This window comes from Meriones unguiculatus, chromosome 8, assembly GCF_030254825.1.
Source record: "Meriones unguiculatus strain TT.TT164.6M chromosome 8, Bangor_MerUng_6.1, whole genome shotgun sequence".
Classification (NCBI taxonomy): Eukaryota; Metazoa; Chordata; class Mammalia; order Rodentia; family Muridae; genus Meriones; species Meriones unguiculatus.
Window position 1 is genome coordinate 19,742,352 of NC_083356.1, and position 23,466 is coordinate 19,765,817.

General features: G+C 52.4%; 2 protein-coding genes across 2 annotated transcripts in view; one reads left to right on the forward strand and one right to left on the reverse strand.

Annotated features, from left to right (window-relative positions):
• The first annotated feature begins 781 nt into the window (after positions 1-781).
• Positions 782-12,794, forward strand: Polr3h (RNA polymerase III subunit H). Its single transcript, XM_021646530.2, has 7 exons — positions 782-869; positions 1,099-1,223; positions 4,605-4,701; positions 8,975-9,061; positions 9,541-9,604; positions 10,527-10,728; positions 11,162-12,794. The coding sequence occupies exons 2-7, from the start codon at positions 1,113-1,115 to the stop codon at positions 11,213-11,215; spliced, it is 615 nt and encodes a 204-aa protein (XP_021502205.1). The 5' UTR covers positions 782-869; positions 1,099-1,112; the 3' UTR covers positions 11,216-12,794.
• Positions 12,651-23,466, reverse strand: part of Aco2 (aconitase 2) — a 37,659-nt gene continuing 26,843 nt past the window's right edge. Inside the window, exons 7-18 of the mRNA XM_021646529.2 lie at positions 23,011-23,115; positions 22,016-22,107; positions 20,625-20,730; positions 18,745-18,902; positions 18,471-18,544; positions 17,829-17,940; positions 16,218-16,340; positions 15,883-16,038; positions 14,993-15,184; positions 13,814-13,946; positions 13,341-13,462; positions 12,651-13,103 (exon numbers count right to left, since the gene is read on the reverse strand). Coding sequence (XP_021502204.1) covers positions 12,969-13,103; positions 13,341-13,462; positions 13,814-13,946; positions 14,993-15,184; positions 15,883-16,038; positions 16,218-16,340; positions 17,829-17,940; positions 18,471-18,544; positions 18,745-18,902; positions 20,625-20,730; positions 22,016-22,107; positions 23,011-23,115 — 1,508 coding nt within the window. The 3' untranslated portion in view covers positions 12,651-12,968. The remainder of the gene's footprint in view (positions 13,104-13,340; positions 13,463-13,813; positions 13,947-14,992; positions 15,185-15,882; positions 16,039-16,217; positions 16,341-17,828; positions 17,941-18,470; positions 18,545-18,744; positions 18,903-20,624; positions 20,731-22,015; positions 22,108-23,010; positions 23,116-23,466) is intronic.

Genomic DNA, 23,466 nt, shown 5'->3' on the forward strand with positions numbered 1-23,466 from the left:
ACCATCTAGAGAGAGATCTGGTGCCCTCTTCCGGCGCACAGGCACACATGGAGGCAGAATGCTGTATCAGTAATAGATAAATAAATCTTTTTTTAAAGCAGTTTGAGCTTGTTCTTACATGTGCGTGATCCTAATTATGTAGAAGGCGGAGTTGGAGGGAGGATCGAATCCAAAGTTGGAGGCTGGCGTTGGTATAGCTAAGCTGGGTTCCCAGTTTCTCTGTCTTTCCCTCCCGCGAGCTGGGATCACAGGTGCGTTGGTCGCCATTTCTGGCTCTCCCAAGCTATTTTTAGTTCTTTTGTGGGGGGTGCCGACACAGGGTCTCATTTTTGTAACTCAGGCTGGCCTTGAACTTGCAGTGATTATCCAGCCTTGACCTCCCTAGTGCTGGCATTACAAGCATGAGGATCTTCGTTTGCGTTCAGGCGCTTAGGCACCGGGTGCGCTGAGTTTTGCTGAATTCGTCCATCAACGTGGCTCCACTTAACGCTTCTGACATCGTTAAAGGCCCGGTGACCCTTTCGTGCCCACTCTCCTAGGTACTAGTCTGGAGGACAGAAGGTTTTCAAAGGATCTCCCCGGCTGAGGCGCAAAGGACAGACCCGGGGCGCAGACCGGTCGCCTAGCAACCAGAACTTGCAAAGGCGTCCGAGGTTGGCTCGCTGGAAGGGGAGGCCCGCCCTCTCAGCGCTCTACCCCGCCCCTCCGCCCTCAAGAGGCGGAGACTGCAGTCGACCCCGCCCACTCTCTGGCCCCGCCCTCGCCGGGGCGGGCCGAGGCTCCTTATTGGTCAGTTCTCCGGAAGCTGAGTGATGTGGTTTCGCGAGCGCTGCGCTACGACCTCGGGGCCGCCGGGCTCGGCGTGAGTGGTGCGTGGCTTCCGCGCGTGGTGCGGACGGAGCCGAGCGAGGCGGGTCGGGCTCTCAGGGGTCTGGAGGGAGCGGGCCTCGGTCTCCTCGGGGGCGGGAGCGTGGCACCCTCCCGCCTGGCCCCGCTGCCGGTCTGGCTTGTCTGTCAGAGGCTGCGAGGGGACCGGGGCGGCTCGGGGACCCTCCAGCGCTCCCGGGCCCCGTGCTTGACCGGCTCTCCGGTTCCCAGAGCTCCGGCTCAGGATGTTCGTCCTGGTGGAGATGGTGGACACCGTGCGCATACCCCCGTGGCAGTTTGAGCGAAAGCTCAACGACTCCATTGCCGAGGAGCTGAACAAGAAATTGGCCAACAAGGTACTGGACCCCTGGCTGGCGGGCAGTGTCGGACCGCCCCACCGCTAGCCTGGCCGTCGCTGGCTCAGCCTTAGCTTGGCCTTGCACACTTAAGTAACTCTGTCAGGGTCTCTCTTCCTCCGCGTGCTTCTGAACCAGACTTGGATGTCAGGGTTTACTCAAGGGAGTAAATGGGCCAGGCCAAGTAGGGCACACCTGCGATCCCAGCTTCTGGGGTTGTTGAGGCTTGTGAAGATCCCGAGTTCGAGGCCAGCGTGTGGGCAACATAGTACCCTGTCTCGAACAAATTAAAAAGCGCTGAAGCCAGCGGTGGTGGCGCACGCCTTTAATCCCAGCACTCGAGAGGCAGAGGCAGGCAGATCTCTCTTGAGTTCTAGGCCAGCCAGGGCTAAACAAGACACCCTGTCTCAGAACCTCCCTCTCCCCACGCCCGAAAGAAGCTTCCAGCTGTTAATCTGTGTTTTAAAATTGCTTGACTTTTGCGGGACCATTGGTTCGGTTCTCACTATTGCCAGAAAACAAAATGGAGAGAGGGTGCACAAAATGGTTTTGTAAAAGAGAAACTGCAAAAATGCCATTCTCCACATTCGGTTACTGTGCAGTCTCTGCCAAGTTGCCCTCTCTGGGACTCGGTTTCATTTGTAAAACAGGGACAACTTTTTTTTTCTCTCAGGTGTGCATCATGAGGCTGGACTGTGTCTATTCATTCTCAAAACAATGTTTTGCACACCTGCTGTGGTGCATGCCGGGTGCCCCAGGGCCAGCTGGAGAGGCCTTCCCTCTCTGTTCTGGTGACTGCTCGGTTATCCTTCGTGGTTCTCTCTTTTTTTAAAACACTTAACCACAGTTGCTTTCTTGTTTGTGTATGCCTGTGTGGCCACAGAGCCTGAGTAGAGGTCAGAGAACAGAGTGTGGGTCCTTTTACTGCCTCCCACCCTGTGGGTCTCTGGAATTGAACTCAGCTGTCAGGTTTGGAGGTAAGTAGCTTTGGCAGCTGAGCCAAATTCTTGTATTCGGCCCCATTTTTGTATTCGGTTACTGTATTTCCCCTTGAGTGAGTACAGAGGCCTTCTCTGACTTAGTCCTTTGACTCTCCCCGACACTTGAGAGTGTGGCAGAGCTGGTGCAGGCTCTGCCCCTGTAGTGTAGTGAGAAGGAAAAAAAAACCAAACCTGCTGAGTGCCAGGAAGGACAGACATTCACACAGCTGTTCAACAAAGGAGCACCACCTGGGATGAGAGAGTGGAGGCTTTTTGAGGGAAAGAAAAGCCACGTGCACCGAGATCTGATGGCGGGGAGAAGCCCAGTAGAGAGTGGCTCTGTTCTGAGGGTTGGAGCAGAGCAGTTACTTGTGCAAAGGTCCTGAGGCGGGGGAGGGGGCTGTGGCATCTAAAAAGGCACAGAGAACGCTGGTGTAGCCGGAACAGAGAGGGGAGGGGGCCTCTAGGATGTAGATAGAAGCCAGGCCACAGAGCCCTGGAGGGCTTCCTGGTCAGGTGTCGTCCTTCATAGGTCAGCAGGTGATAGTCTGAGAGCAGGGCGGGAAGAGCAAGACTGTTTGTAGAGGAGACAGGTGGTCTCTTCAAAGAGACTGAGGCCCGAGGAGTAGCTAGGCACACACAGCTGAGGCTTGTCAGGTGGAGGAGAGAACTCACTGACATCTTTAATTAATTAGTGGTTTTTATTTTTTATTTGTTTTTTTGAGACAGGGTTTCTCTGGGTAGCCTTGGCTGTCCTGGAGCTCACTCTGTAAACCAGGCTGGCCATGAACTCACATCTGCCTGCCTCTGCCTCCCAGGTACTGGGATTAAAGGCGTGCACCACCACTGCCCGGCTTATTTTTCATTTATGAGACAGAATCTCACTATGTAGTCTTGGCTGGCCTGGAACTTGCTACATAGACTAGGTTGGCCTTGGATTCACAAAAAACGGTCTGCCTCTGCAACCCAGGTGCTAAGATTAAAGGTATGTGCCATTGTTCTCTTGCTGTAAAGAAATGCCATGACCAAGGCAAGTCTCATAAGAGAAAGATTTTTTTTTTTTATGGTTATTTTTTGAAATAGGTTTTCTCTGAACAGCCTTGAACAGTCCAGCTGTCCTGGACTCCACTCTGTAGGCCAGGCTGGCCTCGAACTCAGAAATCCACCTGCCTCCGCCTCCCAGAGCGCTGTGATTACTGGTGTGGGTCACCAGGCTTGTTCACAGTTGGAGAGGGTTAGCCGCTACCATCATGTTGGGAAGCATGCTGGTGCACATGGTGCTGGAGCAGGAGCTGAGAAAGTGACCCTGGCCTGCTGTGGGCTTTTGAAACCCTAAAACCCGCTCCCAGTGACACAAGACGGCCACACCTCCTAATCCTTCTAATGGTCTCTGGTAGGTATAGGTTTAGGTATAGCCCCCCCCCCATGTCTAAGCGTTCCGAGGCCATTCTTATTCAAACTACCACAGCCCCCACATCCAGGGCTGCTGCTTTTTTTTTTTTTTAATTACATGGATTTATTTTGCATGTGGGTATACATACCACAGCACATAAGTGTAGGTCAGGACAACTTGTAGGGAGGTGATTCTCTCTCTCTACAGTGTGTGACCTGGGACCCAACTTAAGTTGTCAGGATTGGCAGCAGGCACCTTGACTGCGGAGCCATTTTGCCAGCACTACCCCTTCCCTGTTTTTGAGACCAGAGCTGACTTTACATTCACTGTGTGACCCCAGATGGCTTTGGACTTCTGATGCTCCTGTCCCCGCCTCTCAGGAGCAGGTATTACAGGCCAGGGTCGCCATGCCTGGCATGAACAGGCGGACCACTGTAGATCTCTGCCCTAACTCTGAAGTGCCCTGATGTCTCTCTAGTGCCTGGGTCTGCAGACACTGAGCCAATCATTCGGAACACCGAAGCGTGGGCCGTCGGGGGTTCTGCTCTACTGAAGGGCTTTGGCCACCTATCCCCGTGCAAGCCCTGTCTCTGTGTCAAGGTGGTGTGAGAGTGGTGGGAGGTCCTTACACTCACTGGCTGTGATCTGGAGCACAGACTTTGGGACACTGGAAGGTATAGGTTTAAGCAGGGATTCCACAGAGGTGACAGTAAACTCTGGTCGTGGGGGGGCTGTGACCCTGCCACCACGACGTCCATTCTACTCACTTAACACTCTAGCTGTTATCTCGGTTCTGAACATGGAAAACCGAGGCTCAGAGGCGGGGTGGTGTCCTTGGAGGTCCCACAGTGAGGTGGAGCTGGCCTGTCCCTCAGGCTCTGCACTGTGCAGAGTTCTGCATCCTGAGGTCTCCGCTGCTGCCACCTCCTGCAGGGTCTTAGTTCATGTCCTTGTGATGACGAGGGTTTTGGGGGAGCGAGGCCCCAGGGTCACTGTATGTGTGCACAGGTGGTGGTCAACGTGGGACTCTGCGTCTGCCTGTTTGACATCACCAAGCTGGAGGACGCCTATGTATTTCCTGGGGATGGAGCAGCGCACACCAAAGGTGGGTGCCTTCCCTTCCTAGGGTCCCATATTTTTTGGGTCTTATTTTCTGTAGCAAAAGATCAAGCTGCCATGCCTCTTGGGGTGGCAGGAGACCTGGGCCCCAGTCCTGATTCTGCTAGGAACTGACTTCAGGGACCATGGGCACTCATGTTCTTTCTGGGCCTGTTTCTTTACCTGTAGGACAGCAGTGTGGATGGGGTGATTCTCAAGATTACTACAGTTTTGAGATTTACTTTTAAAGATTTCATTTAGTTGTTATTTATACAGTGTTCTGCCTGCATGTATGCCTACTGGCCAGAGGAGGACACCAGATCTCATTATAGATGGTTGCGAGCCACCATGTGGTTGCTGGGAATTGAACTCAGGACCTTTGAAAGAACAGCCAGTGCTTTTAACCTCCGAGCCATCTCTCCAGTCTCCAGTTTTGAGATTTAAATTGTGGTTTAATCTTTGGGTCCCTTGGGTTCCTTTAGTGCCCCCTGCTATGTGCCCAGCCCTCATGCTGCTCATTGCATTATAGATAAGTGGTGAGACAGCCTTCTAGGCAAGGACCCTGAGTGGTGGCTGTTACTGGGTGGACGGCAGAAGGACAAACTATTGGGTCTCGGGACCTGGAGGGGCAGTAGGACTCAGCAATTAAAAGTGTCCTCTGAGCCAGGCATGGTGGTGCATGCCCTTAAGCCCAGCACTCTGGGAGGGTATATAGCTGTGAGTTCAAGGCCAGCCTGGTCTACAAAGTGAGTCCAGGACAGCATGGTTACACAGAAAAACCCTGTCTCAAAAAAACAAAACACCCCAAAATAAAAGAGTCTCGTGGGGCCAGCGAGTGGCTCAGGGGTAAATAATGTGCTTGCTGTACAATCTAGAGGCCCGAGTCTGCTACCCAGAACCCGCTGAAAGATGGAAGGAGAGAACCGACTGCATAGACATTTCTTCTGCCTCCACATTATGGTGTATGAGTGTGCAAGGTGCACACACGCGCACACACACAGCCTCTGAGCAGGGATAGTGATACATGCCTGCAATCCCAACGCTTGGGAGGTGGAAACCCCGAGGATCAGGAGTTCCAGGCTGGCCTAGGCTGTCTGACAGTGGCAGTATAAGCAGGGCAATGGTGGAATACACTTTTAATATCAGCACTCCAGAGGCAGAGGCAAGTGGATCTCTGTGAGTTCAAGGCTAGCCTGGTCTACAGGACAGCCAGGGCTATACACAGAAACCCTTTCTCGAAAAACAGAAACAAACATCGGCAGTAGATTCTCTACTTGAGGACTGCCAGGAGGCGCTCACGACAGGACCTTGGCACTGAGGGGGTATGAGGATTGCTTGTTTCTGTTGTTTCTGTGGGTTACTTGGGTAGTGCTCTTTTGGGCAGGCTTGGCCAGGGCTGGAATGTCTGGCATGGTGGTTTCAAAGGTCTGAAGTATGTCTTCAGCCTGGATGCCATGGACCAAAAGAGGTCACAAGGCGGAGACTAAGGGAGACTGAGGGCTGGAGAGTCTACTCCTTGGCGAGGGAAAGTGCAGTAAACCTGGAAGGTGTGTGCACCTAGGGCTGAAAGGGTGGTGGGAAGGATTGGTATCCAGGGCTCCCCGACAGGTCAGCTTAAGGGCCACCCTGAGGGTGTAGGGCATTCCTTAGTCCTGCCTGCCCGGAGCCATCAGGAGGATGGCTGGCAGGAGCTCGGTGTCTCCTGGCACTGTGTGGCCGTGTGCACCCTCCGCTGCCCAGGGCTCACAGTACCAGCCCCGAAGTGGGGCAGAATGTTGTGCAAGAACCCTGTGACAGACACGGGTCACGGTGAGGGAAGCTTGTCTTCGCCGGTGTTGGTCATCCTCTCAGCCCAGGGAGGGCTGAGTGAGCATCGTGGGGTGTGTGGGGACAGCCGGGGTCTGTGCTGGGGCCCTGAGACAGCTGACAGGCTGTCTTTGTGGGGCTTAGGGAGCCCAGAGTGTGGAAACAGCTCCGAGGAGCTGTGTTCTCAGAGAGGGGTGCCAGTCTGAGCCAGGCTCCACACTTGGATGAGAGCCTGTTGTTCAAGAAGTGAGTGTTAATAGGTACCCGAACTTCAGGAATACCAGCAACAAGTCGGCTTGAAGGAAGTGCTGCCCCTTACATTGGCGATGCTTGCCCTCGGTCTCCAGGATTGGGCTTTATTGTCCCACACCCTGCTCACCCTGTACCCTCTTGTTTCATTTCGGGAGAGGCACTGGGTTAAGTACATCCCACAGACCTGTGTTTGAATTCTGGCTCTGACTGCTGTCTCACAGTGGGATCACCACTCCCAGCATGAAACTGATCCTTGGGGGCCATGCGGCATCAGGCCTCGAGCTGATTCCTTCTCTGCTGTGTGCAGGTTGAGGCCAGAAGGACAGCGTGCTAGAGTCTGTGCTCTCCTTTTTTACCATTTGGGTCCCAGTGCTCAAATTCAAGTAGTCAGAGTTGGTGGCAAGCCCCTGTATCCACTGAGCCATTTTGCTGGCCCTGTTCTGCTTTCTGACTTGGAGAACGGAACCACTTCAGTGCCTCAAGTGACTGGAATCGGAATTTTGTCCTTTTCACAGAAATTCAGTGCAGTCCAAGGTCTGCAGACTAAGCATCCCAGAAAACATTTTAACTAAGAAAACATTTAACTAAGAGCAAACAATATGTACCCCCACCCCTGGTGGGGGGCACCGGGGAGGAATGGAGTACAGTCCCAGAGCCTCGTGCCACATAGGTGCTCTGCCACTGGGCCACGTCTCTAGCCTTTTGTTGTGTTTTGAGACAGGGTTCCTTTTGGTGTCCTGTAACTCACTGTGTAGACCAGGCTGGCCTCGACCTCATGGAGATCTGCTCCCAGGGCTGTAGTCTGAAAGGTATGCACCCTCGTGTCCAGCTCCAGCCTTCCTTTCCTAGGCTGACTAACGTTCTTTTATGTATATGCCCTACCTGAGCATTGTTCATTCAGTAGTCCGTGGACATGGGCTTTCAGATAATGGTGTTAAGGCTCTGGGCACTGATTCACATGCTGTCCTGTCCAGTAAGCCTTGCGCCAAACTAAGTGTGGCATAAGCCTATCACAAGCCTGGCAGAAGCTCGGATTTGCATGCTAGGTCACGTGGAGGCCAGGGTTTTTGCATCCTGTATGTAAGTGGCTCATGGCTGCTCGTAGCTGGATTCTGGAAAGTTAGCGGAAGCCTCAGCCATCTTCAGGATGTTGGTTGCCTCACAGGGCCTATGGTACAGGAAGGCAGGTGGACAGAGCTGGGCATGGTAAGCCCTGATGTTTTAGGATGGGTGCTGGCCGGCAGACCTAGGCCTCTGAAGGAGTCCTGGTGGAAGCCTGTGCTAATGTCTGAGGGAGGGAGGTGCTTTCAACTTGGGGGCCTTGTCGGAGGAGGGGGGGCTTGGAGCAGTGGCTCTCAACCTGTGGGTCACAAGCCCTTGGGGGTCACATATTTGGATTCTTGGGATTTGTAACAGTAACAAAATTACAGTTAGGAAGTAGCAAGGAAACAATTTTATATTGGGGGTCACACCAATGAGGAGCTGTATTGAAGGTTGAGGGCCTCTGCTTTAGAGGCTTCCCCTGGCAGAATGGCAGGAAGGCTGTATGGTTGGAGCAGGCCACAGCCTCTCAGAGCCACCTCTTCCTCTGTGTGGTGGAAACGGCAACTGGCACAGGAGGCTCATACAGGCCGGTGGCTAATGGTAGAGAGCATCTTTCCCCTTGAGAAGGGTCAGTGTCTGGTGACTGACTGCCTTAGCCAGCCTTTTCCTAGAGTTCAGGTGAGAGGGAAGCACATAGGAGGAGGCCTGAGAACCCATGAAGTCTTTTCCCCACGTCACCCTCACCACAGGCAGCCTTGGCATGGTCTGTGCCCAGGGTAAGCATGCCCAGGCATCAGGAGACAGGAACTTCCTTCCAAACCTGACCAGTTGCTTCTGCCCTTCTGGAATGTGAAGGACAGCCTGAAGGGAGTTTGAAATTGACCTTGGAGTCACTCATGGCCCAGATGTAACTGAGATGGATTTGAAAGCCGGCTTCAGTTCCAGGGCAGTGGCTGCTGCTGGTCCCTTATGGGGACCAAGCTGTGACCTTGCGTAAGTGAGGGCAGGTTGGTTCTCTGGCTCAGCAGACAGGTCTAGGCCTGCAGGAGGACTCCACACAGACCACCAGGTAAGTGTGCTGGCAGTGAGGTGGCCATTGGCGGACATGAGCAGCCCCAGGCTCCATGCCGTCCTGGAGGGCCTGGTGTGAATGACAGCAGTGCTGCCTTCTTTTCTAGTCCATTTCCGCTATGTGGTGTTCCACCCTTTCCTGGATGAGATTCTCATCGGGAAGATCAAAGGCTGCAGCCCGGAGGGTGTGCACGGTAAGGTGCCCTGACTTCCGGGGTAAGACTGGAACACAGTGGGGTGGGCAGTGTATGCTGACCATGTCGTCCCGGAATCTAGCCAAATCTTCCCTATGGCATCAGAGAAGCTGCCCGGCTGCAGCACCGAGCCGGGGTGCCTCACCTCCTCATGCTTCTGTGGATGGGGGGAGGGCCTCATTCAGCTGTCAGGTTTCACTTTAAGGCCACAGCTTAAGATTTGAGGATGGGTGCTGAGCTGGGCCAGGTGACCGGCCCACAGTGCCCATGTGCCCTCTTACGTGCGGTGACTGGGGACTGTGTACTTGGAGCTCTGTCCACAGCAGCTCAGTCCATGTAGGTAATACAGACAGAGATGTGGAGCAGAAGGGGGCAGATTGCCCTGGGAAAGTGGCTTGCCTGTAATGCTCAGCTGTCTCTGCTGGGATGTCCCTTCGAAGTCCCTTGTCCCATGCCATCATTTTCTTCATTTCTTCCAGTCTCCTTAGGGTTCTTCGATGACATTCTCATCCCCCCAGAGTCCCTGCAGCAGCCTGCCAAGTTGTATCCTTTCAAGCACGATGTGGGCCAAGCTGTGGGCCAAGCGGACAGCCCATTCCTGTGGTAACCCTGGGGGCTCTGCGAGCTGCCGCTACCGGCAGTGCTGGGGTGGAGCACCAGGCCACCTCTGCGTCCTACCCTGACCCTGGTGTCCATGTGCCCACGTTTTGTCAGGCTGGGTGATAGAATCGAGCACTGTGCTCCTTTGGGGCTTAGTCACTCCTGGTCACTTCACTCAAGTTGTTCCTGCAGGAGTCATTTCAGAGCTCTGTCCCTCAGGAGTGTCACCTTAGCAGGCTGCCTCCGTTTCCCAGGCTGTGGGGCTGCTGTTCGGAGCCTGTCTGGAGTGCGGAGCCCTTTGTCCTCACCCCAGCTCAGGGGCTGTTTGTTTTAATGGGACTGTCACCCGTGTCAGGAGTGGCTCAGGTGACATGGCGTAACTGTAGTCACAGCTCCCGCAGTAGCATGACATGGAGAACGCAGTGTGCCACTAGAGGGCGGTATGGCCCTGCAGGCTGTGGGGAAGAGCCGAGCAGGCGCTCAGGCTCTGCTCTCATCCTGGCCTGTGCCGGAGACTCTGGAATTGTCGGCAAATCTGGCTTAGCCTTATTGTTCCTCCTCAGGCAGGTGCTATTCAAACCTACCTCATCTTGAGACCTGGGCAAGCACATGATCAAATTAGTGCCTGTCAAATTAGTGCTGAGGCATGACTGAGAAGTGTGGGGAACCTGGATAGTCTCATTTCTAGAGGTGGAATGTAGTTCTCACTAGCAAACTCGACCCTCTCCAAGGGGCAGCAGCAGCTTTCCTACGACTTCCAGCCAACAGTCTCACCCGGGGTGGGTTCTAACGTGGGTAAGTACTTGAGCGGACCCTTAGCCTTCTGCACTCCATGGCATGATTGTGGCCCTGACCCTGGTCCCAGTGATGAGACGGAACAAGTCTGGGTGTGGGAGTATGAGACCGAGGAAGGAGCACATGACCTTTACATGGACACTGGCGAGGAGATCCGCTTCAGGGTGGTGGATGAGAGCTTTGTGGACACGTCCCCCACAGGACCCAGCTCAGCAGAGACTGCCTCTTCCAGTGAGGAACTGCCAAAGAAGGAAGCGCCATACACGCTTGTGGTAAGCTGGTGGGAGGCTGCTTTCTTGAGGTTCCACTCCCAGAACCCCCTCCTTAGCAGGTCAGGTCTCCTGTGATTGTTATCTCATCTTTTAAGGAAGGAGAGGAAACCTGGGAGGGGCTAGAGAGGTCAAAGTTGGAACGAGAGCAGGGTGCCACAGGAGTGGTTTGCCGGCTCCTCCTTCCGCCCAACTTTGGGAACTCAGGAAGGACAGGTCTGGGGTTGAGGAAAGATCCCACTTGAGGCCAGCAAACTGGAGAGATGGGGCAGGCGTGGTGGCATGGCTCCCAGTCTCCGTAGCCTCTGGACTGTTGTGAGCCCCAACCTCCCCTTTGCCTGTGTTGGGCCTGCTAGGTGTGGAATGTGGTGGATCACTAGTCCCTCCTGTCCCAGGCAGCCCAGCTAGGTGGTGATGAGTTTTCTATCTTTGGCAGGGATCGATCAGTGAACCAGGCCTGGGCCTTCTCTCCTGGTGGACCAGCAACTAGCTTTCAAGTGTACAGTGACTGCCTAGACCTGTGGAAAGGAAGGGTAGTCGGCAAGTTCTGTGGAGTGCCATCAGCGTGTCCTCTACCTCCCCAGCCCTGCTCTGCCTCCTGGAGCCAGCCCCAAAGTGCTCCCCGCTGGATTGTTTTTGAGACAGTCTCATGTGTCCAGGCTGGCTCTCACTTGCTGTATAGCACAGCATAGCCTTGAGCTTCTGCTACCTCCGGAGTGCTGGGACTGCAGGTGGCAGCACGTTGGGTCGGTGCGGTAGTGGGGACGGAGCATGCTGGGCAGTGCTCTGCCAATCAAGCTCCTTCTCAGCACAGGACTTTAATTTCTAAAGTGCTGCAGATGGAACCAGGGCCTCTTGACTCATGTTAGGCAGGTCTTATACTACTGAGCTAGGCCCTTTCTATCCCTGTGAACTTCCGGTTTTCAGAGCCAGCAGAAACAGTTAATAAACAGTGGTGTCGGCGGCAAGAAACCCCACCCCATTTAATAGTTTATCATGATCCAAGGTCATGGAATTGCCAAACTGGGACAGCATGTCCTGCCTGACAAGGCCCACAGGCAGTGGACTTCGGTATTTCTAGCTAGCTTAGTGGCACTGTGTTAAAGGTAGAGGCCATTCTGGAGCAGGTGTTTTGGGCTGGTGCTACTAGTTAGTGATGCAGGTGGAGCACCAAGCTGCAGCCATCTTTCCCCAGCATCTAGGAGTAACCTCCCAAACCAGCCCTGTCTAGGAAATGAAGGTGGTAAGGGCTGCTGTGCCAGGGGTTGCCACTGCCCCAACTGTGACCACAAGAACTCTGTGGGGCTAGTGATGCCCTGGGTCTCACAAATGACTGCCCAGTCCTGATGTCCTTTCTCCTCCTGGTACTGAAATACTTGTGTGATAATACTGTTCTGTGACAAACCTCCATGGCCTGTCTAGGCCTTTCCATGTGAGAGGACCAGGTAGTGTTAGCTGAGGCTGCCTAATCAACAGGAGCCTATCTTGTCCCAGCCTTCTGCTACAGAGGCCAGGGCAGCGTGCAGCACACGCTTATGAGCTGTGGCTTGGGGTAGATCCCTCTTCAAGCTGCTCTGTAGCCCACTGGACCTGGTCCACCTGCCTCTGCCTCCAAGTGCTGGAATTAACGTGTGTGCCACCACTGCCCACTTTAAGATCGGCACTGCACATACTCGGGTAGTTAAAGAGCAGGTCTTAGCATATCATCCTCGGGAACACAGCAGGAGGCAGGTCCTGCTCTAAAGTTCTAGTCTACTGAAGGTACATGGTCAGGGCAGAAGGGCATGGAATAGTGTTGTTATCACTCCGGTCTTTGCTGCAGTGACCAGGGTCCAGATACGACCAAGGCCTGATGAAGCCTCTGCTGACCTTGATCTAAAAAGGTGAGATGAAACTGATAAAGAGACACCAACCACTCTCACACAGAACAGTCAACAGATTTAGATCTTTTTTTCTCATCAGAATAAAAGGTTCTCTAAAATCCTTCAGCCACCAGTGAAATGATCAGGCAGAATAAAAACTTCTGTAGAGGGAGTGCTGTCATCAAAAATAAATACAGTTGCATGGTTGTTCAGGGATGAACAAAACTCAACGGGGAGGCAGGGGGCTGGGACAAATCTTGAGTGCCCCCACAGTGCATCACTTGGTAGGCTGAGGAGGGGAGAGCAGACCAGCTCGGGCTCTCATGGACCTATACTTTTGATGCCCAGCAGGGTCCAGAGTGGAACAGGACAGCCTGGGCCTTATTTCTGCAGTTCCTTCATCCTGTTTAGGGCACTGCCCGCACGGAACCATTCAATCTGAGTCTCGTTGAAGGTGTGGTTCAGGAGGATGGTCTCCTGGGTCCCATTGGGGTGCTTGATGATGCATTTTAGAGGCTGCAAGACAAGGATAGGTATGGGTAGGAAGTGCTTTAGGAACATAGTCTTCACTGGGGGCAAGCTGTTGGGCAGCAAGTGCCAGGCCAGGGCTAATGCCTGGGTTGGTTCTCCCTCAGCTGGGAAGGACTTGGCTCTTCCAGCTGAAACATGGACTCACAGGAGCTGCAAGTATGGCTGAGCACAGTAAGCTGGAAAGCACCCACCCAAGAAATCCCTCCTTCCTAGCCCTCTGACCTTGCCAGGAGCAAAGTCCTTCAGGCCTTGAATGCTCAGCTTGTCCACTGGATGGATCTTGTTATAGTCAGCAGGGTCAGCAAAGGTGAGGGGCAGCAAGCCCTGCTTCTTTAGATTGGTTTCTGGAAGAGAAACATGCAGTTACATGCAGTGTGGTTCCTCTGTCCAGGGACCCTTCTCTAAAGCAGTTGAGGGATATGAGTGTCCCACCCAAGTCCGCTGGGTCTCGGTGACTCTCTCTCCCGGTAGTAATGCAAGCAGGTTTGCATTAGTGCAGATGTACATGCCTTGGATTTCAATCAACCAGTTAAGAACCCACACTAGTGTTGGGCAATGCCAAGTTGGCCTTGTATAGGCGGGACAAGCTATATGGGAGGATGGAGTCCAAGCCCAAGTCAGCCACTGGCCCAGTAGGTGACCTAGGGCCTTGACTAAAGGAGCGGCACTCCTCAATGGGGACGCTTCTAGCTCACCATGGATCCTGGCAAAGCTCTTGGTGATGATGGCCCGGCCCCCAAGGTGGCGGGGCTCCAGTGCTGCATGTTCCCGGCTTGAGCCTTCACCATAGTTCTCGTCGCCAATCACCACCCACCTGATGCCATGTTTCTGTCAGGCAACAGGAACAACGTGGTGAGGCAGAGAAGGGTGCTGCCTGTACATGCCTAACTTTGGGTAGGCTGGGGGTCACAGTAAATTCGGAGAGAGGCTATTCCTGCTGCCCATGAGCAGCTGACTTTGAAATAAAATGGACCAAATAAGGCCCCAAGGGAGCAGGCGCGTTGGATGCTGGCTCTGCCTGCCTATATGCAGGGTAGAGGCAGGATGCATGCAAGCCCTACTTTGGGGACAAGGCAGTGGCTGCACAGTGGGAGTAGGAGCCGCACTGGGTCCTCCATAGCACAAGGACCCTTCAGTTGTGCAGTCAGTGCTATGGGCTTTAAGGGACTGTATGGTCCTTTGTGCATCTGCACTGTCCTGGTCAGCCACAAAGAGGTGTCTGATGGTCCTCACCAGGTTCTACATCAGCCCTGGAACCTTTCAAGAAGTGGCACCAGGAATGGAGAAATGGCTCCACAGTCAGAACACTGTGGCTCTTCCAGGGGAACCAGGTTTTATTCTCAGTACCCACATGGTGCTCACAGCCATACATAACTCGAGTCTAAGGGGATGCGATGACACCACCTTCTGGCCTCTGGTCGCTAGACATGCAGGTAGCACACAAATATACAGACAAGCAGAACCCATACAAACAAGGAGTAGTTAATAAAGGAGTATGCCACCACTGTCCAGCCTCACTTAATCCGAGCACTTCAGGAGGCAGAGGCTAGGGGATCGCCGAGTTCGAGGACAAGCCTGGCACAGGCTTAGGTGTAATCTGTCAATGCTTGGTTTGCCTGAGAGCGCCTGTAGTTCTGAGCTTCACTTTCCAACTGAATTTCTAAAACGAAATCTAAGGTTTCCTCCAGCCTCCTTCTGTCTGGGGCCAAACATCTGCTGTGGCTCCCCTCTGACCCTGGGCAGGGTTCTGGATGCTGAGATAGCAATCTTCTCTGGGCATGCCTCCTCTAGTTTGTTTCTCATGGGTGCCCCCACCCCAAGCCCTCAGGAGAGCTGCTGCCAACACTGTTTCCACCAAACAAATGCTGGCATACCTTGTAGTAGCGAGCAGTGTCAGGGACAGGGCCAAATTCCTGGGTGACAGCATTGCGCACAGAGTTGGCCTTGCCATTTTCAATGTTGATGGCACCGATGAGCAGGTTATTAGAGATGTTATCCAGATGCCCACGGAACTTGAGCCAGGGGCCAGCAGCAGAAATGTGGTCTGTGGTGCACTTTCCTTTGACCTTGGGTGGGTGAGAGGACAGGCCAGGTTGGGCCGGTGAGAAATGGATGAAGGAAAAAGCCTTCCAGAGACAGGAGGTCTATGTCCGGCCTTGGACCTCTAGTCTGTGGAGTCCTTGTGTTCCTGTGCCACCTGGTTCAGCCAAGGGCATCACCCACCTCAAAAGGCCCAGTTATGTTGTGTCCATGACAGGATACTCTTCTCATGGAACAGGCTAGCTATGGAGGACAGCTGCAGCTGTCTGCTTATTCAGCTAAGCTGTGGAGGGTGGAAGATGAGCGATTCAACGCCAGACTCCGAAGTGAGGAGTCATGTCTGGGTCCTGGCTCACATGAACTAAATACTGGCTGTCACAGGCATGCCTGGACACTGCTTAGTAAGCCCATAAATTATTGTCTGACATGAGTCTGAGGCCCTTGACCACACTAGAAAGGCCAAGCTCCTAAACAGTCCCTATCTAGTAATGGCCCAGTAACAGGAATGCTGTGGGAGTCCATTGTCAGTCCAGAGCTGAGTCTGTGTGATGCACTCACACCAGATGCCTGACAATAGCTGGCTTGATCAGACTCTGCCCAGCCCAGGGCCATGGAATAGCCTCTAAGCTGCTGTGATCATGCCCTTCTCGCAGCCAGCCTCCTTTCTGTTCCCATGCGTTCCCTAGCCATGTCCGATGCTTGGGGATCGAGTGCCTGTACCCACCTTGATAAGGATTTGCATGTCTTCTAGATCTTTGCCGTCCCACTTGTCAAAAGGCTCCAGGAGCTGCAGGCGCTGGCTGGTAGGGCTTACGTCCACCCGCTGCGCACTGCTGTCCGTGGGCGGGTGCTGGTAGGTGTCCTGCCCCCGGTCAAACTCCTACAGAAGGGATGGAGTCACACTGGGCACTGAATCCTTCATCCTCACATGGATGCCTCGTAGTTCAAAAGCTTCCCTGTGTCCCAAACCTCAAGTGTCGCCCCACTTCACATGAGCCTAGACAAGTAGGCCAAGGCAGATGTGGTAGTTAGCGACACAGAACAGCAGCATCTGCTTACCAGTCGGGGAAGCTCGTCTGCATCTGGAGCCTCCAGCTTGAACTTCTTGCCATCTTTGCCTGTCAAGAAGTCAGTTTCCGGGTTGAACTTAAGGGTTCCCGCAATGGCCATGGCTGTGACAATCTGAAATGGAAGAGGCCAGTTTTCTGGTTAGCACCAGCCACCTACACCTATCTACCCAAGCACCTCTTCTTCTTTTTTAAACTTATTTTTACTGGCCAGGTGTGGTGGCACACGACTGTAAATCCAGCGCTTGGGAGACAGAGGCAGGCAGATTTCTGTGAGTTCCAGGACAGCCTGGTCTACAAAGTGAGACCAGGATAGCCAAGGCCACACAGAGAAACCCTGTTTCAAATCTCCCTAGCCCCTCCCCCCCCAAGTAATTTTCACTATTGACTACTATTGTGTGTGAATGTGTGCATGGTACTTGTGTGTGCATATACATGCCAAACATACATGTTTGGGTCAGAAAACAACACTGTAGTTGACTCCTACCTTTTTGTGGGGTTCTGGGCATTGGACTCCGGTCTCTCGGGTTAAGTATGGCAAGCACTTTTGTCTGCTGAGACATCTTGCTGGCCTTTCAAGGTCAGCAATGAGCCTGGAGCTTTCCCTTTGGCTAAGGTGGATGGCAACAAGCTCCAGGGTGTTTTTAATGTGGGTGCTGGGAAGTCAAACTCAAGATCCTCATACTTGTGCTGCAAAGGCTTCACCAACTGAGCTGTCTCCCTTTCCCCAGGCCCCTCTTCTGAGGCCAGAGCAGCAGGCCTTGGGACCATGAGCCACTGGCCCTGCAGAGTACTCAAGATCCCAAGGGCCACCTGCCAGGGCCTGAATTTAATGTTTTTCCCCATATAGGTCAGTAATACTATGGCACTTTTCAGTCTCTTGCACCTATCCTGGACAGATGAGAGGTGTCCCGGCACACAGATAGTACTTCAGTGTGGAAAATGCTCCTGCTTGGTAGCAAAGGAAAAGCAGAGCTCCACCCCCTCACCTAACAATGAGAGGTTCTGGAACACTCAGTAAAGTCAAGAGACTGGCCCTGTGCCACTGATGCCCCAGGTGGAACACCCATTCAGTGCTTAAGGTGTGCCACAGCTGATTCGATGCCCACAGCACCGCAAAGGCACATTTTTACTGAACCCAGAAACCACAGCTTGAGATATGCCTGTGGCCTCAGTCAAGGACAGGGGAGGGCATGGGAGGGAAAAGAACTGCAAGCAAACACTTCTTCACAGACTGCTCACATGACCCTGCAAGGTAAGTAAGGCCACCAAGTTCATATAGTTAGGAGAGCAAGGGCTTGTCCCTGGCAGGGAGATGTCATAGTCCATACTATCTACTAACTGTGCTAAACACCTCAAGAGCTGAGGGAGACCCAGGCAGGAATCAGCACCTTAGCATGTTTGATGACTGACAAGGCCTGTGGCTCTTGGCTTCCCCTTGGATAACTCAATCAGGAGTGGTGGCTGCTGGGTAGGGACTGTGAGAGGCTAATTTGCACTTTTATACCTTCTGGGACTTTCTATAATGCCAACCACAAGCCCATGTCCCCACACTTTCCTCTGACCCTTCAGGAGCAGGAGCAGACCCCCAAGGCAGCCTTACCTCTGGGGATGTAACAAAGGCATGGGTCTCAGGGTTTGCATCATTGCGGCCAGTGAAGTTCCTGTTGTAGGAGGTGACAATGGTATTCTTCTCCCCCTTCTTGATGTCTTTCCTGCCAGGGCAGAGGGAGCAGGATCAGAGACCTGGCCCGGTCACATGGGCTGACCAGAGGCAAGGTGGTCTTCTTTCTTAAGGTACATGCCTAGCTCATGACAGGAGGGAAAAAGGCTGTGCTCTCCAAGAGACGCACGCACCCAGCACAGGGGACAACCTCAAGATCACTAGGTCTCATCTGAGACTGTGAGGAAGAGCAGCACAATCTAGACTGAGGCCTAAGTCTCCTCACCTGGGCAGCTGCCTGCTCTCAAAGGGCTCTACCAGAGCCTCCAGTCTGCCCAACAGGATGCGGCCTTGTTGGCTTCTTCCTGCCAGCCAGGCTTCAGCCTCTGGTCACTCAGCCAGCCACTCAGGGCTTCTGTAGGGCTCTTCTAACTGCAGTGGCCCAGGCATGTCTGACAAGGACTTCTGCTATAGCAGCTGATGAAGCCAAAGGCCTTGGGCTGGAGTCCTCTCTCCACTTTTTACTTTTAGTACTTAACACCCAGGGAGATAAAGGCTAGTCTCTCAGGAGGAACTGCTTACCTGTCCCACTGGCCAATGCAAGGGCCACAAGCATTGGCCAAGACGACTCCACCCACATCCCTCAGGATCTTTGCCTACAGAGGATAAAGAGGACAGAAAACCGTTGGAGCCAGGTACAATGCTGATGGCAATGGGTAAGGCAGCAGGCTGGAGGATAAAAACTTGCCCCTGCATTGCCTTAGCCCAACAGGCCATGGCTTGTCCCATCCTGGAGCACCTATCAGCAGGCATGGTGGGAAGCCAAGGGCAGGGGCAGGCACAGGCAAACACTCACATAGCCATCCCGCTCAATGGTGGCACGGATCTGCTCAGAGCCTGGTGTGATGGTGAACTGGGACTTGCACTTGAGTCCGTGGGCCAGTGCCTGCTTGGCTATAGCTGCGGACCGCCCCATGTCCTCATAGCTTGAATTAGTGCAGCTGCCAATCAAACCTGGTATATTGAGGGTGGTCGAGTCAAAGGTCAGGAGATAGTGACCACAAATCTCAGTCTAACCTGGGACAAAGAGTTTACCAACTGATCTGACACAGAGATTATCTCTAACAGACATGTTGGAAGCCACCTAAATATCAATAAAGAAGGGTATTCACGACCCAGTCATTCAGTCACTGACCAATTTTATTCATGAGTATAAGTGCACATAAAACAGGGTGACCACCTAATCCTTCTGTCTCACTCTCCTGAATGCTGAGATTATAAGCAAACACCCCTTTACCCAACTTTTGGCCAATACTAACATATTCACAGTGTTTATCGCTTAATGGAATCTGATAGGCTAATTTTGTCTTTTATACTTTTAACAGTTCTGGCTGTCCTGGAACTCACTCTGTAGACCAGACTGGTCTCAAACTCAGATCCACCCGCCTCTGTCCCCTGAGTGCTGGGATTAGAGGTATGTGCCAAGACCAACTGGCTTTCTGCTTGCTTTTATAATCAGAGCAACAAAAGGTCTTTTAAAACTTGTTAAGCAGTTGTAGTTGGGTATGCCTTTAATCTCAGCACTCAGGAGACAGGCAGGAGGATCTCTGTGAATCTTAGGCCACTCTGATCTTCTTAGACAGCCAGGGCTACATAAAAAAAAAAAAAAAAAAAAAGCTTACGAAAAAGTTCCATAGACCTGAATGATAGCATACTATACTATGTATCCATGTCAATTTCTCCTATCAATTCAGCCATTCCCCCTCCTTTTTTTTTTTTTGAGACATGGCCTCAATTATGCAACCTTGGCTAGCCTTGAACTCATAGATTCACCTGTCCTGCCTCTTGGTGCTGAGATTAAAGCACCAAGATTAACGGCATCACCATGCCTAACCAGCAGTTTATTTTCTAATTATTAAACCATTTTTAAAAAGTTTACTTCAAACTAGTAAGAGTGAGCATTTTATATAATATTATTTAATGCTAAACACTATAGAAAGCTCTTCTCCCAAAAGGAAGGGCAAATTCGACCACTGCTCCTAACTCGATGGGGACCAGGCTTGCGTTCTCAAGTGAGAGCGGTGCATTAGCAGGTGGCACAGGCATACCCACACTGAGAATGATCTCCTTGTGCTTATCTGGACTCCCCTGCACAGAGCGAGCCCTGCTGTATCTGGGGACGAGCACCCCCTCTTCTCAGCAGTGATGTGGTAGGATAAGTCTTCTGACCAACAGTGACCTGCTTTTCTTCTTTGCTCTGTTGGGAAGCAGCTTGCTGAGTGCACAAGCTGTTAAGTAGCAGAGCCAGGATTCAAACTAAGGCCTTGTGACTTCAGGGCCCGAGCTCTGGACAAGGAGGCGCAACTAGTTAAGAGCAGCAGGCCAGTGCAAGTGCACATGTGAAGTGTACAAGCAGCAGCATGGCTGGTATGATCTGTGTTCACACAGAAGTACATTTACATGAAGATGTGCATGCTCACATACACAGCAACATAATATTCTCAAAGAACGTGTTTCTGGTTAAGAGCCAGAGTTAGAAGTATTTTAAAACTCTTCTGTGAATATTTGCTACAATAAAGTTGTATTCTTTCTGTTCCAAGCAGAGGTAATGTTTGAATAATCATAGACCTCCTACCAGAGTGCCTGCCTCAGGAAGTGCCATCAAGGTGACTGTCCACAGCTCTGGGCAGAGTTGCTGGCCCAGACACTTATTAGCATAATGTGGAAGGTACTCACCCACTTTGATGTCCAGAGGCCAGCCTTGCTTCTCTGCCACAGTACCCACTTCTGCCACTGAGTGAGCCAAGTCAGGGGTAAAGGGTCCATTGATATGTGGTTTTAGCTGAAAAAACATGGTCAAGGAGCAGAGACAGAAGAAACAGAATGAAGACAGATTTGTTCACAGATCCCCATTTTTCTATAGAAGGAACTGGCTTCTGTTCTCATGGCTCAAACTGTCATGGGAGACAAGTGGGTCTCAGGTTGCACATGACACTTAGAATTTCCCAACCTTATCAGGCTGTCCTTGTCTCCAGATGGTACACAAGGAACTGAAGGTTACAGTGATGTGCCCCACTCCAGGTTACAAGTAGAAGATGGCAGAGGTACAGAAACAGTCTGGGCCATCTGCCTCACAAGTCCATCATCTCCCAAACGACACTGCTTTTGGAGGAGCTGAGCCTGGAGGTGAGGCCTGAACGCCAGCTATGACGTGAGAGGCTGAGGTTGGAGGACTGCAAGGGTAAAGTCCAACTGGGTTAGTTACAGAATTAGCTCAAGGACACCTTGTGTACCTTAGTGACACCCTGTCTTAAGAAGAGGAGAACCCCAGGCAGTGTTGTCACACACCTTTAATCCCACACACCTTTACTTATGAGGCAGAGGCAGGCAGGCAGAGTTTGAGGCCAGCCTAGTTTATAGTGGTTCCAGGACAGCCAAAGCCACACAGAGAAACCCTGTCTCACAAAAGGGGTGGGGAGGGACTGGGGACACAGTCATGTGTCTACCAGGGTAAGGATGGACCAAACAACGGTCCTGCTGGAGTCTTCTGACAGACAGACCATGGCCCGGTGCTTTTCGTGTGTAGGACTAACAAGCAGGACGTGTGTACAGCAGGGTGTCTAGCACACAGCCATCAAACACATCAGACTATTACTCCATGAATTAACCCAGTTCACTCACACCCACCTTTGCTTTCACACTTGGTGAAGTGAGACCCACAGAGGCAGAGCAGCTTACACAGGTCCACCGAGCCAAGGCTGGCACTCAACTTCACACAGCCTGGCTTCTGTTGCTCCAGAGGCCTTTCCTGGCTCTCTGAACACGTTTTGCAGGCATCAGGTTGCCAACCCACTGTAACTTGCCCTATGATCTCAAAGCAAGCCCCGGGGGCAAGTCTTGGCCTTCACTAAGTAGGGGGTGGCAAATGGACATTTATGTCAGACTTGTTTTCCCCATGGCTATATGTCCTCTCCTTCTGTCTATCCCCCATTCCTGATTGATTTAGATCCTAGGAACCAAGGGCCAACAGCTTTGCTGGGTGTTGCCTCCCCCATTCTCTAGAGCCAAAAAAAAAAGGAAAAAAGTTCCATCCTCACCAACCCCCCAAACCCTACTCCGTCCCTCACCTCACTGAGGTTAACTTCAATCATTTGGTCATAATGGCAGCCAGGGTCAGGCACTAAGTGATCCTTGAATTCTTCAGCTAGTTTAGCGATTTCTGGAATCAACAAGGGAGGAGAATAAACAGAGTTGGTTTCGAGACCTTGTTTATTTGTACAACTGAGCCAGATACCTGCTCCTTATGAAACAGCAGGTTTTAGGCAGTAACTAAGCCAACAGAGGGACAAATCCAACAACATAGGATCTTCTGCTGCAAACCAGGAACTCAGCCTCTTCAAGAGGCTGTCAGTGACCCAAGAATGAGGAGACATGAGACACACATGGAATATGAGAAATGGAGTACCGGGGCTACAAGCACACGCTACCACACAGTGCCTGAGGATCAGAATATTACCACCACCACCCCAAACCCTGAGACAGGCTTTCTGTGTGGCCTGGTTGCCCTGCAATTCACTGTGACCAGGCTGGCCTTGACTATTTACTGGCCCCTGCCTCCCAGGTGGTGGTATTAAATTCATGCGCCACCCCCACCCCTCCCATGAGGAGCGCAACTTTTAAGAAGTCACTGGATGAAGAAAGGAGTGAAGGCTACTTCAGCTGCGGCTGGAGACTCCCAGTTTCACTGGGTCCCTAACCTGTACTCTACCCATTTGCCCACACTCCCTCCCTTACCAGGTTCTAGCCCTTTCTTTGAGCTTCAAATAAACCTATTTAGAAGCTTGAAAGTTGCTAGGGGAAACTGGGACTATGCTAGTGAGGACCTTTTCCTGTGAAACTCACATGGATAACCTGTAGCAGGGATACTCTGGATACCAAACCCTTCCCAGAGGCTGACCACAAGAACAGACATCATAACTAGAAGCAGTCACACACACCTGGCTTGTCATGATCTGCAGGGACTTCTGTGCTCCTGCATGGCAGCCAGCCTAGGGACACCAGGCTAAGGACTCATGCCCTGAGGACTACTGTGGGCTCACACCACTCTAACCCCTGAGCTCACCTCCTCGGCCTGTCTTGTTCAAGTACTTCTTCATCCTGTGATTGAACGGGAACACAGATGTGGTAGCTCCAATCTCTGCACCCATGTTGCAGATTGTTGCCATGCCTGTGGAGAAACAGAGCCCAAGGCCTGAGGTTGTTGAACAGCTAGGTGTGGGCCCAGACCTGCCAGGTACAGTGAGCTGCATCACTTCCTTCCTGCCACCTAATGGCAACAGGTACTCATCCTGCAAAGCTCATGGCCAGTGAAGGGATTTCAGCCTTCACAAGCAGAATTCTAGCTCAGTCTGGCTTTCCTGCTCACTAGAGTACACAGACACTGTGTGCTGAAGCTGGACATGGCCAGTCACTGGCCAGAAGTTATTGTGTCTATCTTGCTTAGAGTGGCTCAAGACCATCATAAACAGTTAAATGCCAGCGCTGGATTTAGGTCCAGGTCTGTTTGCCTGGTATTCTG

What these genes read in the sequence shown, in the direction of transcription:
- Polr3h (XM_021646530.2), top strand. Translation starts at nt 1,113, where the DNA reads ATGTTCGTCCTGGTGGAGATGGTGGACACCGTGCGCATACCCCCGTGG. An exon ending in ACAAGAAATTGGCCAACAAG is followed by an intron (nt 1,224 to 4,604) that starts GTACTGGACCCC and finishes ATGTGTGCACAG; the next exon opens with GTGGTGGTCAACGTGGGACT. An exon ending in TGGAGCAGCGCACACCAAAG is followed by an intron (nt 4,702 to 8,974) that starts GTGGGTGCCTTC and finishes CTTCTTTTCTAG; the next exon opens with TCCATTTCCGCTATGTGGTG.